Below are 14,061 nucleotides of genomic sequence, written 5' to 3'. Positions count from 1 at the left end.
AAAAGGCTCAGAGAAGATGTCATGGTCTGTACAACCTCCTGAGGAGGGGAAGTGGCGAAGGAGGTGCCGGTCTCTTCCCCCAGTAACATAAGGACAAAACACATGGTAATGGCACAAAGCTGTGCCAGAAGAGGTTCAGACTGGACACTAGGAAAAATGTCTTTACTATGAGGGTGGTGAAACACCGGAACAGGCTTCCAAGCAAGGTCATTGATGCCCCATGCCTTTCAGTGTCCAAGAGGCATTTGGACAATGCCCTGATTAATATGTTTTATCCTTTGTTTGGCCCTGAAGTGGTCAGGCAGTAGGACTCAATCTCTGTAGGCTTCTTCCAGTTGAACTATTCTAATTCTAAAAGATAGGGCAGGACAATCTTCTAGGACAGAATCCTTCAAGGCCTGCTCTAAGGCTAACAGAAGTAATGTAAATAAGAAAGGTATTTTTACGATAAAAATGCGGCAATGTAAGTAGCAGTTGAGAAACCAGGAAAGATGGGAGGAAAGGAACCGAAAACCTTCAGGAAGAATGTGTGTGGGAGAGAATCATTAACTGCCAGTGGGCAAAGGGAAAAAGTTGTCAGAAAACCCTTAACAAAACCATAAAGAGTGGCTCCTATCTTTCCAGATTCTTCAACTGATGATTTTAGGGAAACACAGTCTTGAAGTACTCTGGCAAATGCTAGAACTAGAGCTGAATCAACTTGTCTGATCTTTGTTCCTGCTGTGTTTACTTATTTTATCACAGTCATAAACATTCAACTTGAGCATTATCCAAAATTCAAACTTTTAAAAGCTGCACTAAAATGGAGATTTTTATCACGAATCTTGTATTCCCACATCTGGAATGACAGTAAGCACCAACAGAACAAGTGCAGTCATCTCTTCCCAGGGGAGGTAATTCAGTGAATCTATGTCTGTATTAGCAATAGGAATGGAGAGTAAAGCAGGTATCAAAAGCTGCCAGGAGACTAAATAAAGAAAAGGGGTTTTACGAACATTGTCAAGACAGTGCTATTACAAAAGTTCCAGAAGGAACACTTCAAAGCCTGTTCCCCTCCTATATGCATCACAGTCATAAAAGGATCGGAGTATGCCTTTGTCCTCTTAATAAATTGATACAAAACTCAATGCCCTGAGGAAAGCCAGAGAAAATAAGGTTCTTCATGTAAACACAACAGATTTGGAAGAACAGTTACTCTGTATCTACATTCACAACCTGGGTAGCTTTCAGCAGTACCCTGCTAATACTACGTAAAAGTCCCACAGTCTCCATCTAATTAAAGTACTGCTCTCAAAAGTGGCATTGTTTCCTCAACTTCAATGACTGTGTTTAACACTCAAAGTGTGAATGGAGCTCCACTGGCAGCTTTACAAACATTATGTATTGGCAAGATTCTGACAAATGCCACTGATATAGCTGAGTGCTGGCTTAATGAGCTCTAATCAAAGTAAACACTGCCTTTCTAAACTACCTTGTAGCACATGCATATACAGTTATCCAATTAGAAACAGTCTGCTCTGAAATATAGCCCCCCCAGTGACTGAGTAATAATGAATACAAATCCCAAGGACCCTTCTTTCTCATCAGAAGTAAGCCAAATAATTCTGAATTTTATTTTTAGAGACAAAAGAGAAAAAGAAACCACACACACACAGAGTCCAATAGAACCTTAGGTAACAGCCAGCAACAAGTTCTAAAAATGGCCTCATCTATAAAGAGTGTCCTTATGGAAGACAAGAGCTATTCTATCAATAAAACAAAGATGGAACTTATTAAGAAAAGACTCAAAGGGTTTTCTGTTAAGAGCTTAAACTAAGGAAGTGGGGTCCTTAATTAGAGGGGAAAAACATTAATTAGACTCTTCAGAAATCCTTTAGTAATTGAATGGAAGAAAGAATGGAAGACACTGTAGAGAATAAAGTAAAGCTGATACAGTTGATAATTGGGCTTCAGTTGATGCTGACAGAGAAACAATTAACTTCTCAACACAGGCAAGAAGTCTTAAAAAATAAGGAAAGCAAACTGGGGCAGATGGAATATCAAATCACAAATCTTGACTATTTAGTCCTCTTCTAGATTTTTCTCTGTCAAGTACAACTGCCCAAATCTGGAAGGAAACTTGCTTACTACTCCAAAACAACCAGCATCCAAACAGTTTCATGAAACATGCTGAAAAGTGGATGCTGACTTTGGATCTCAGTACATTCAGACAAAATCTGGGAACAGATGCAGTTCTGGGCCTGCTAAATCAAAGGATGAAGATCAAAAGAGTCTGATACCAAAACATCTGGACTATTCCTGGTAGAAAAGTCTCTTACTCTCATGTTGTGTGTTTTTTTTTAATCAACTTTCTCTTTTACAAATTCATAAAATCCACCACTGGCAGAAGAAGAATGCTTTTAGACTGGAAAATCTAATCTGTGAAGTAAAAAGACTCTTCAGAGCATTTCTAGTCCCAAAATAGACACAGGCAGTGTTATTAAATCTCTCTCAATCATAATGTAGCAACTGACAGCAACTGATATGGTCAGCCTCCAAAGACAAACACAGAAAGAAGAATTTGTTTCTTCCTGTGCAATTCAAAGACTGACAATTTGTCTGTATGTCTGTTGAGATGCAGCTTCTATGTAAGAAACTGGGTGGGTGATACTGCAGTAGCCAGCTTATAAATGTGAAACATAATCACAGACAACATTGACTATGTGAATAAGCAGTCTTAAAACATGTAACAAAAACACATAATAGGTAAGGATAGCTGCCTTACCTTTAAAATGCATACATTCTTCCCCAAGACCAAACATCGTGAATCCTTAACTCTGTAAAGGGTTCTCTATTTCAGGAGTACTCAAGTACCATGTTCAGTTTTGGGCCCCTCACTACAAGAAATATCGAGACCCTGGAGCGTGTCCAGAGAAGGGCTACGAATCTGGTGAAGGGCCTGGAACACAAGCCCTGTGAGGACTGAGGGAGCTGGGGATGTTTAGTCTGGAGAAGAGAAGGCTCAGGGGAGACCTCACTGCTCTCTGCAACTGCCTGAAAGGAAGGTGTGGGGAGCTGGGGGTCAGCCTCTTCTCACACATGATAGGACTAGAGGTCTCAAGTTGCGCCAGGGGAGGTTAAGGTTGGAAATTAGGCGAAATTTCTTGAAAAGAGTAGTCTGGCATTGGAACAAGTTGCCTTGGTAGGTGGTGGAGTCACCATCCCCACGAGTGTTACAGGAAGGGTTGAACCTGGTGCTTAGGGACAAGGTTTAGTGGGTGACGTTGGTGGGAGGGGGATGATTGGACCAGACGATCTTGGAGGGCTTTTCCAATCTTAATGATTCTATGAATCTATGTTTAGAAATTCAGATTTTATTTGGGAACAATATTAGTCAAATTCATGATATATAGCACTAAATTGTTTCAACTTGTGTGTAGGCTTTACATGCAAGACTGCCTGGGCGTTACCTCATCAAGCAAAAATCCAATGTACTTTTTTAAAATTCATTTGAAGTTGTACATTGTAATGCAAAAAGTATGGTTGTTTCTGGCAGGTTCTGAGATCACCAAAAAGTCCTCCAGATATGGATGCATAGGTATTCCCTTTTGTTTGATGTCTCTGTCTGGAACTGGATTTTAGTGTGCCTGTAAAAACTGATGCCTTTGAGATGGCAAGAAGGGTATCAGATAATGGGGTTTAAACCCACTGTGGAACAAATAGCAATTAGACACCAATGCAGACTGAAAGAAAGAATCTTGCATGTTAAAATGCTTATGTCAATCCTCCTTCTAAAGCAGTTGGATTATTCACAGCTCTGTATTAACCCTTTGTGAAAAACATATTCAGATCTCCTTCAGTGTACAATGCATCTCCAAACATTCATCTCTTTTCAGAAGCAAGAAGTACAATAGAAAAATCTTTTTTTCTTCTGATGCAAATATATTTTTTTTTTCAGTGACCAAGAGTGCCATGCTTGGCCAACGTAACTGCAGGTCAAATAAAACACTGTTCATCACTTCTATCAGCTTCCAAACTGGCTAGTGGTTGTAGGGGGATATACCAAGATTGTTTGGAAACCAGATAAGGCAATAGGAAAATCTTCTTTGGGGATTCAGAACACTTAAGAACTTGAAGCTGCACAAGATTCCTCAGCAGAACAATTTTCAAGTGCTTTGTAAAAAAGCAGAAGCAGGTCTTCTACAATGAATTACACTCTTAGGGAAACCTAGATAAATTGCAACCAGAAATACCAGCCACAAATGCGCCTACTGAACAGGCAGGTACCCTGAAATCTTATGAGGCCTATAAACAAAAATACTAGTGCAGGTTATTTTCTGCTATAGTAGAGCATTAAAGTATTTCCTGAAATCCTGGGGGACAAAGATCCTGAAAAATATAAATACTGGATCTGTCTGAATAGTGCACGCACACACACACACACATATATATATATTTGTTAGCAATGAAACATTCATCAGTTATGTTACAGTTTTGCATATCAAAGCATAAATTCTTTTGGTGATGTGTTTCAAGTACTTTTTTGAGAATTTTGATGTGGATTTCATTTTTTTTTTGATAGCTTAGTTTTTTGACCAGCAAAGGACTGGACTGAGCAGACGAGAATTGATACAATGTTTTTATCTCTCAGAATGTAATATTTTCCATCAATTGAGTTGAAAGCTATTACACTAGGAACATATTTGTGCCACACAAGGTGACAGGGGTCCCTGAAGGCTGATTATAAAGGAAATAAAAATTGAGGCACTGTCCACAAGGCTGCAAGTTGGTTCACGGTAACTCTAAAATCATCACAAAGTTTCTGTACCAACAGAGCTGGTACTAAGACTGCAGGTGAGGAACCCTGTGATGTCTACAAATAATCAAATTCAACGAACTTTGTACCCATGGAAGTTGCTCTTCCCCAGTCTGATAGAATTAAACTTGGGGGTCTTTAAGACCAGAGTTCTCCTCTGATCCCAGTTTGATAAGTGGCAGACTGCTGTGGTCCTGTGTTCCAGTCCAGGCAGGAGCAAGGCATAGCATGTATCCTCGGTAGGCACACACATACCACATATATGACCGGCCACACAAATGAAAAGAGAGCAGAGCCTTTACCAGCACCCACAGAGCACTCAGAAACATGAGCAGAACAATCTGGTCCTGCTTTTACCCTACAGCTGACAAGGTCTGAAGCTCGCTAGTCAGACACCATCACTTTCTCGATTCACAAGTACACTGCTGATGCCTCAATAGTCAATGTGGACTTTAAGTCTGGCTGATATCCAGGCTTGGATCTTAGGCTTCTTAACCATTCACCATATCAGACTTCACCTCCTTGTAGGTGCAAACCCCCTACACGCCAGTTTGAAGTTTTCCAGCAGTTCTCATGCATGCATAAGAGACTTTCCAGTAACCATCAGACGGTTCTGTTGATTCCTCAATCCCATGGCCTCTCTCTTCAATAACTAAAAAGTAGACCTCTTATTCTACTTTCCTAATCTGACATGAAATTATTTAATTACCCTTACAAGCTCAAACTAATTGGTGAGCTAATAAAAGAATCAGGATAGACTGTAGTGACCAAGCACAGATCCTTGTATTTCCCTTTTCCCTCTGTATTCCCACATTTGCTTGCCTTCAATTATTCTCTCTCCCCTCCTATGTCTTTTCCACAGAACAACCCAATAACAAGTATCTCATATTCTTTTAGGAGATAACCTCCCTAGTCTTCATAAAGCGTTTTCTGATGAGTCACCTTGTCAGGTTTCACACTAGTAACAATTGTCCTCATTTGGCAGTCTCAGGTGTAGCCAATTCAGTGTGTTCCTTTCCTCCCTGGTTAGAATCCTTGGGTTGCTCCATTTATTGCTGCTCCTTTGATCACTGTCAGATCCTCATGTTTAATTGAGTCGTTAGTCAGATGCCATAGTCAGTCACACTCCATAGAGAACAAACATATATTTTCTGGAGCAGACAAAGTAACTAGCCACTGGGACCATAAGCACACCACCATACTTAGAGGCTGACAACTATGCAGGACATCAGTACAGCTATATGAAAGGGATCACAAAAGCAGGTAAGCAGCATGACATCCTTTTTCAAGAAAAAAAATAAAATTTATAGACTCTCCCAACCAATTTGATTTCTTCTTTTCTCATTATTCTTACAGTGTTTGTGTTTTCCAGTAATGATGCAGGAGGAAGGAGGATGGACTTAAAATCTAAAGAAATAACCAATGCCAGAGATGTGAAAGGACATGGTTCCAGATTTTGTTTCCTACTGACTGGCAAGACCTTATGCTCCCAGTTGAACACAGAGATCAGAATTTTTCTGGGGTTCTCCTTCAATGGTGGAGTAGCTCACCAAAGTGATGATCAAGACAGAAGTTACCCCATGATATGTCCTAATTTTTGTTTTCCAGAAAGGCTATATTTGCATTGGAAATTTGCTGCTGATGGGGAAGTTCTTGCTTCCCCAATAGAAATTACTTGAAAATATAAAATATAAATTGTTTGTTCTGTATGCAAGGGGATTCTCTCTCTATAGTTATTTCAGTTGAGAATACAAGGAAAAGAAGACCGACTCACAGACTTTCTCCTTCCTTTATGAAGGACTCTGTCCTACCACCAAAGCTTTCAGAAGGAATTACTAGGTCTTTCTAGAAGAGGCGATACAGCAAGATTTAGATTTAAGAGCTCTAACTGCACCAACTCAGAGCAGCTGCTGAAAAGACCTACACTTCCACTTTGTCCAATTATGTGGGCTAGTGGGAAAAACAGCTTTAATACTATGCATACTATGAAGCAGAATATTGTCCTTCTGAACAGAGTAGGCAGATGGGTACACACAAGTGAAGAGAAATAAAAACACCCAAAGGAAATAATGTAACTCATTGCATCTGTATGTACAAAAAATGAGGCACAGCTGTAAGTCCAGAAATCAGAAAAAGGCTATCTATCCTCTCTGCTACCTCTTTAACAATGAGCCAGCTACGAGTGGCTGCTGCCCTGTTGGAGGATGAGGACTTTCACTCCCTATAGTTCTGGCCAGTATGATGATGACTAGAACTTGGAGATAAATCAGTCTTTATTTAGAATCCTTCTATAACACCTCTAAGTGTCAGGAAAGAAACAGTATTTGAAACAATTAAGCTGTTAAGCTGTTATGCCCTGGCATAAAAATGAGGATGGTGTTAGCCTGAAAAAAATAGTGTTTGCACATAAATGTTAACACTGTTGTTGAACTGCAGACACAAACTTCCATCATAAGAAATAAAATACCATCTACTTCGTAGAGATAATCATCATTTAAGTTTAGTATTTTAAGAAAGGCTGTCAAGAACTAGCACACAGCTGAATATCTCTTCAAACAAAGCACTATATGTATGTATACTAATAAAATCAATAACAATAAAAACACCAAACAGCTAAATTTACAAGGCAAGGCTCTAGAAGAGGATGCATTGTGTTCTGGTATGAAAGGGATGCACAGAAAATGTTATTTGTTTCTTCCATGATCATCTCAAAAGCCTCAAATTTTGAAGTCTTTGTTTATATTTGACAAGTTCAATACAATAGTCATTATTAAAATTGATACTGAAATATCATAGAATTGCTTGGGATGGAGAGAACCTTAAAAAAACCTCTAGTTCCAACACTCCTGCCATTGACAGGGATACCACCCACTGGATCAGGTTGCACAGGGCCCCATTCCACATGACCTTGAACATCTCCAGGGATGTGCAGTTATCTACAGTTGTCAAACATGAGCTTGGAAACGCTTCTAAATGGAAGTAGAGTTCCCGCTTTTTTTGAAATATCAAGTCAGTTACATTTGTTATGGGTGTAGTAATGTATAGCAATGCATAGTAAAGTGTATACCTAGAACACAAAATACACATACGCATTATAAATATGCACTCCATGTAAGAGGCAAGTACAACTCAATAATCAGACAAATGGCTATATCATCAAGCATGTATTTTCAGAGAAATTGATTATCTGACTGCCACATATTTGTGATTTTATTAACTGCCTGTATCACTGTTTCTCTAAACAGCCTCCCCCAAATCATAGCAGCTATGTGAGCTATTGAATCCTGGCTCTTTGCTTGGGACTGGACTATAAATCTGGTTATATAAATCAAGCAAATCAAGGCAAGATATGAAACAAAAGTCTGAGGAAGAATACGTGTGCCTGAAATAGCATCTTTTTCTCCAGCTATGTCATTGATGAAATAAAGATATTACTTCTTCCTATAAATTATGTGTACTTCATTTTCCTATATGAATATAACATACTGAGGTATGGAGTTAAAAAATGTACCAATGCTTATTTTTACTTAAGTTTACAACAAATGTAAAAGAAAGAATCTGTATGTTCAAAAACAAAGATGCATTTAGGTTTTTTGACAAACAGGTAGAGATAATTGTGCTCAGTGTCATTTTCATCTACATAATAATCCCTTGAATTTAAACCTAAAATGCTTTTAATTCTTGCTGAATAATCTGATGAAAAATAAATGAATATTAGGAGAGAAGTCAAAAAGATATACAGAGCTAATCAATACTTGCAAGGAGAAAAGGAACTTAAGCAGAATTAGTTACATTTAGCAGGAGAACAAAAAGTATCTAGAGATGTATCAAACAGTAGTAACATCAACAGAGGTCTGAGAGACAAAGTTGTCAATAAATCAGGTGAGTGTAACCTAAAGCAAAGTGGTATCTGCACAGCTCTTGTTATCTATGTACGTAACTTACTTAATGAGCAATACTGTCAGTGAATACACCTTTTGTACTATCCAAATTTGGGGTGGGAGGTTAGGGTGTGTGTTGTGGAATCAGTTATATCAACCTGAAGCTGTTTGTACAGAGCATGAATACTTACTACTGGTGAGATAAGCTAAAATTCAACAGCCAAAACGCAGGAATTACTACGATTAGAGACTTCATAGAATACAGGTTACTTGAATGTGACAGTAATTGTTAAGAACTCTGCCTACCCAACTGGACAGATCAAGTTTACACTTCAGCACATTCACCATGGCTTGTCTCTGCCATTAAAACACACTGTTCAGGGTTGGGGGTGAGAAAGGAAAAAAAGATTTTGGAGATGCAAAGGAAAAGAAACTTTTGGCTTATTTTGCCATAACTTAAAGTGATGCACATTTATTTTAGTTAATTGTAAATAAGTGTATATCCTACACTTCATACACACTCCTCCTAAGGAAAAGTTTCCCAAAGAACAGAAAAGCTACTCATCAGAACTGTTTTTGAGAAAACACAGAATGAAATATTTTGGAATCCACTTTGGGAAACGCTTGTACTGGCAAAGATAACAAGCGATCAAAATTCTCTTCTTCCTTTCACTGTTCCTTAAGTAAGTAAAAAAAAAAACAGGTCTTGACAACAAAATTAAGGTCAGTGTATGAGTCACACATTGCTGTCCGTCACATAAATAACCTGCATACAATTTCTCTGTAATTTTTTCTGACAGGACTATTATTAAACTATCATAACAACTACTTTCTAAGTAGCCATGCACTAAAAATGCGTTTGTATATTTCACAAAATGGAGAGAAAGGGAAGTACTATTCCTTCCTTATGTTAACAAATCTGAAAGTTACAAGAATCAGAAAATATTACAGACCTTTAGATAAATTTCAACAAACAAAAAGCTAAAACACTCTAGAGGGGAATTCCAGATATAACACCAGAAAGATATTGCATATTTCCTTAAAACAAACAAAAACCCAACAAAATCAACGTGCTTAAGAGTTTGGCTCCTGTGGGTAGTGCACGCTGCATCAGTTGAAACAATAGCACCTCTCTGACTGATTTAAAAAAAAAAAAAGGGAAATACTTTGTTACCTCATGGAGATGTCTGATTGGAATTCCAGGCAAACGGTAAATATATGCAAAAAGCAATGTGCATCTTCCACTAACCAGGTAGCCCTAAACAGAGTTGCTTACTCTGCCTGTCTTTCAGTAGAGGTACCTTCAAACTGCTTTCCACAGGCACATTTTGGTCTGAAGCAGCTGTGCTTTTTTTTTTTTGACACTTTTGGTCAACCACACTTAACCACCCACTGCATTAGTTTGCAGAGGAGTCAGAGTGTGCACGGGGTAGTTTTCTTCTGTAGGAAAGTAACAAAAATTCCCCCAAAGGTCTATGGAAATTACGCTCTAACCTTTGAATCAGATTACAATTTGAATCACTGACTAGTTCTTTGGATAGTTTTGAAGTCTACGCTGATACAGAAATAGTTCTGTTTTGAGCAGGGACTGGACAAGATGACTTCTAGAAGTATCTATTGAAGTGTTTTATGATTCTATGATGTAGATGCATGTGCCATGGCACTAACTGATTTGATCTGCTCCTGTTGTTCCATATTATCTGCTATGTAAACATAGCTTTCCATGTCCGATGACTCTAATTTAGCAGCTTCACATTTTAATCTAATACAATACAAACTACCTTGTGTACAAAAAAAAAAAAAGGAAAAAGTTTATTGTGGCAGTACAGATCTCCCTATAGGTCTCTTTTTGCTAAGGTAGATTAACCTGTGCAACACTCATTGCTGTCAGAACTAGAATGCTTCCAGGACTTTAGTTAGCTCCTTTCTGGTTCAAATATTTCCACACCACACTGATAACAGCCATTAATGTGCTGCCTGCGTTATAGAGGATGAAGAACTAGAAAATCGTAATGACATGTACAACCTGAAAAAAACTGTCAATCATTAAGTAGTGGAAATTAGCTTTAAGCTTGATATTATCCTCTCACAGTGCTTAATGATATCCATTATAAAACAGAATTAATTCCAATTTATCTGCATATTCATTAGCAGCTTAGTATACAACTGCTCATCTTTAGCCATGTTGTGATTTTAAAATCTGCTTGGTGCTGTCATCACGATTCTACTGTCTCAGTATGAAGAAGTATTTCTCATTTTGTCCTTTTCAAATGATAGGAGAAAAAATTAAAGAGAAAAACGCAAAGAACAGAGAAAAAAACTGACAAGTAACTCAAAAGATTAATATATAAAAGGGTGAAACAGGATGAGCTATATCTAAACAAGATGAGCTATATCTAAACAAGATGAGCTATATCTAAACAAGATAGCCTCTAGTTTCACAAAATCGTAATGAAATAAGAAGGTTTAATGTTTGGCATCTACATATTTCTGCTTAATTCTTATTTCCTAAAAAAAAAAAGAAAAAAAAAGCTAAGCTTGGTCTTCTTGTTCCACCTATTCATCCCAAATTATTTTTCACCTTTTTTCCCCACTTCCAATAAACTCTGATATGAACCATAACTCTCACCAATTAGGAATCTCTTATAAGCTTCCTAGAAAAAAATAAAAAAGCCAATACTTACTTAAAGAAGAGACTTTCACAATAGTACTTCAGTGATATGCTGAAGTGTGAACTCAAGTTACCTGTTTTACTTGGCTTCCTAGTTATGCAATCAATAAACATATAATCTCCAAAACCTACCAAACACATACCAGTTCTTACCCAAGTGACAAAAATGGGAAGTAGATGCGTGAGAAGGGAAACAATGCAGGCATTTGTGTGAGGAATAATGAAAGATGCAATCCTTATGTTGAGAATGTACAAGCAATTTCACAGAACTCTTTAGGAAGCTATGTTTTCTTAATTACACTGCTTGTGGAATAACTTCTTTACTAAGTTCACTGCTTCTAAAACAGAAATAAACATTCATGTCTTAACTAGCCAGAAAAATCCAGACAATGATTCTTACCACATCTGTTCCATGTCTTCTTTCCAGCAGAAGTCGGAAGACATTAGCTGTAATCTTGTTATCTTGGACACCTTGTCCAAGGCCACGGTTGTCATCCTGCATAAGTCGACGATCCATGATTACTTCCAACTGACCTGAAAAAGTAATATAAGAGTTGTACTTGTAATAGGAATATGTTAGATTTCTATTAAATGTAAGGAAAAAAAAAATCAAAAATATAAAACTGTAAAAATTCAAATTTTTCTCTTGCACACAAAAGACTAATAATGAATCGATATTGTTAGGACTGATTTTGAAAACAGTTAATGCTTTTGGATGTTTATAACCTTCCAAAATTTTAGCATACCTTTCAGAAGAAGGTCCTGTGAATTTTTAACATAGAAATCTACATTGAAATTTAGCATAAGTTACTACTGTTAAATATTTCTTGTAACAAGTATGCTTGGAGCATCAAACTTCAAGAGAAGAATCGCCCCAGGTAGCTGCAGCTGTATGGAGAGAACTTTGGTAAAGTAACTATCCTCATCTAAGAAAAATGTGCATGAAAGATTGCAAACCCCAAATACATTACAAATATATTTCTTCCTTTTTTTTTTTTCTTGTTTATCTTAAAGTTGGAGGCAGAAGAAAAAACAAGTAGGTAAAATTAATAATAAATACTGATAATCACTCTTTCTTGGATTTTTTCTTTCCCACTTGTGGGAGAAGGAAAATACTTTGCACCAGATGAAAACCGAGTATGAATTTCTGAGCTTATTCCAAACTGTAGCACTGCCATTCAGAATAGCTCAATTATCATGATGTTAAATCATAAATAGCCTTATGGAAGATGAAGTTCACATCTTTTCAAGTTTATAACTCCAAAGGGAAACCAGCCCAGGGCATGTAATTAAGGCTGTTATGGTGTTTGCACACTGAATCTTCAAACAAATATACTTGTTTCCTAAATAAAATGGCAAGACTGACACTTGTTTCCTAAACAAGAATTGTACAATTCCAGCTACAATAAAAGGCTGTTTAGCAAAGCAGTCTCCTTTATACTTCTCCAATATTCTTCAAATACTTATCCAATTTTTCTAAATACTTTTTCTTACTTTTCCTCAAGAAAAGTAACAGAAAACAAAACAACAAAGAAACAAACAAAACAGATTTTGTGTACCCAAGTCAGATTTCGGGTGGAAATGACTAACAAAAATCCCCATTTTGTACTATGGAATAAGGCTAGGATTGTGCCTCGAATTGATGGATTTTGTGGAACACAGTATGAACACAGACTGAAAGACAAATATAGTAAATCTCTGAAAAAAAAAAAAAAAAGCTAGATCCACAGTCAGAAGGACAAATCTATGATAAACTTTTTCTGAAACTACCTAAACACATTTTCAACATTCTTCAAGAAGCTAGAATGATTGGTGGGTGACAAAAGAAAGCTTAAGGTGATTGTGAACAGAAAACAAACAAACAAACAAAATGATCACTGCTATTGAAGTTGGATAAAAAAAAAAAAAAACATTTCCAAATTGGTTCAAAAGATAAAAAATAGGAAAATTTCTGGCTTAAAATGACAGAAAAGTATTTTGGTAGGCTTTGGGACCTAAGTGATCACTGCTACCCCAGTAATTATCCACCAGACTGCAGGAAAAGCCACTTCTAAATGACAGTGGTGCATATCATCTATCTGGATGTGGTCTTCCTTATTGCATGTAGGATAAACCACTCAGCAGTCAATTAGAGGAGAACTGAATGGGACTTCCAAGATGACGGATGTTCAACATCTAACATTAAAAAAAAATTACACATCCAATCCAACAACAGGGAAAAGAGATAGAAAAGTAGGAATAAAGTTCTAGCTTATGTATCTTACAGTTTTTGATCAAGTTTCTTAGGAACTGATATTGAAGACCGGTGACTATTTAGTGAGAAATCCAACTCCATTCTGCTGGGATCATCTGACAGTATGAGTGTTAACTGTTCCATAGTAAGAACCTGACTCTAGTACAAAAACAGGAAGTGAGAAATATTCAGCTGCCCAGATAAAACTCGGATGGTAAGTTATGCCTTGAGAAGTTTCTCAGCGCACTACTAAAAGCACCTGCTTAAACTGCAATTTTGATTTTTTCTTCCAGAACCCCTTCAAGATCTTGAAGAACCTTCAAAATAAGTTTCATGAAACACTGGACATGGTCTCACAACTTTAAGTTTCATTTTGGTTCTTTATTAAGTAGTCCCACATATACTCAGGAGAAATTTGGGAATCAAAGTTCTTTTATAAAATGTTACCTCATGAAAACAGATGAGATTAATGCATTCACCC

The 14,061-nt window shown here is 37.2% G+C and overlaps 1 protein-coding gene across 1 annotated transcript in view; it reads right to left on the bottom strand.

The window, feature by feature from the left end:
* MAN2A1 (mannosidase alpha class 2A member 1) overlaps positions 1-14,061 on the bottom strand; it is a 132,538-nt gene that overhangs the window by 16,139 nt on the left and 102,338 nt on the right. Inside the window, exon 19 of the mRNA XM_038170407.2 lies at positions 11,748-11,881. Coding sequence (XP_038026335.2) covers positions 11,748-11,881 — 134 coding nt within the window. The remainder of the gene's footprint in view (positions 1-11,747; positions 11,882-14,061) is intronic.

This window comes from Anas platyrhynchos, chromosome Z, assembly GCF_047663525.1.
Source record: "Anas platyrhynchos isolate ZD024472 breed Pekin duck chromosome Z, IASCAAS_PekinDuck_T2T, whole genome shotgun sequence".
In the NCBI taxonomy this organism is placed as follows: Eukaryota; Metazoa; Chordata; class Aves; order Anseriformes; family Anatidae; genus Anas; species Anas platyrhynchos.
Note: the sequence above shows the minus strand (reverse complement) of the source record. Positions and strands in the feature narration are given on the sequence as shown.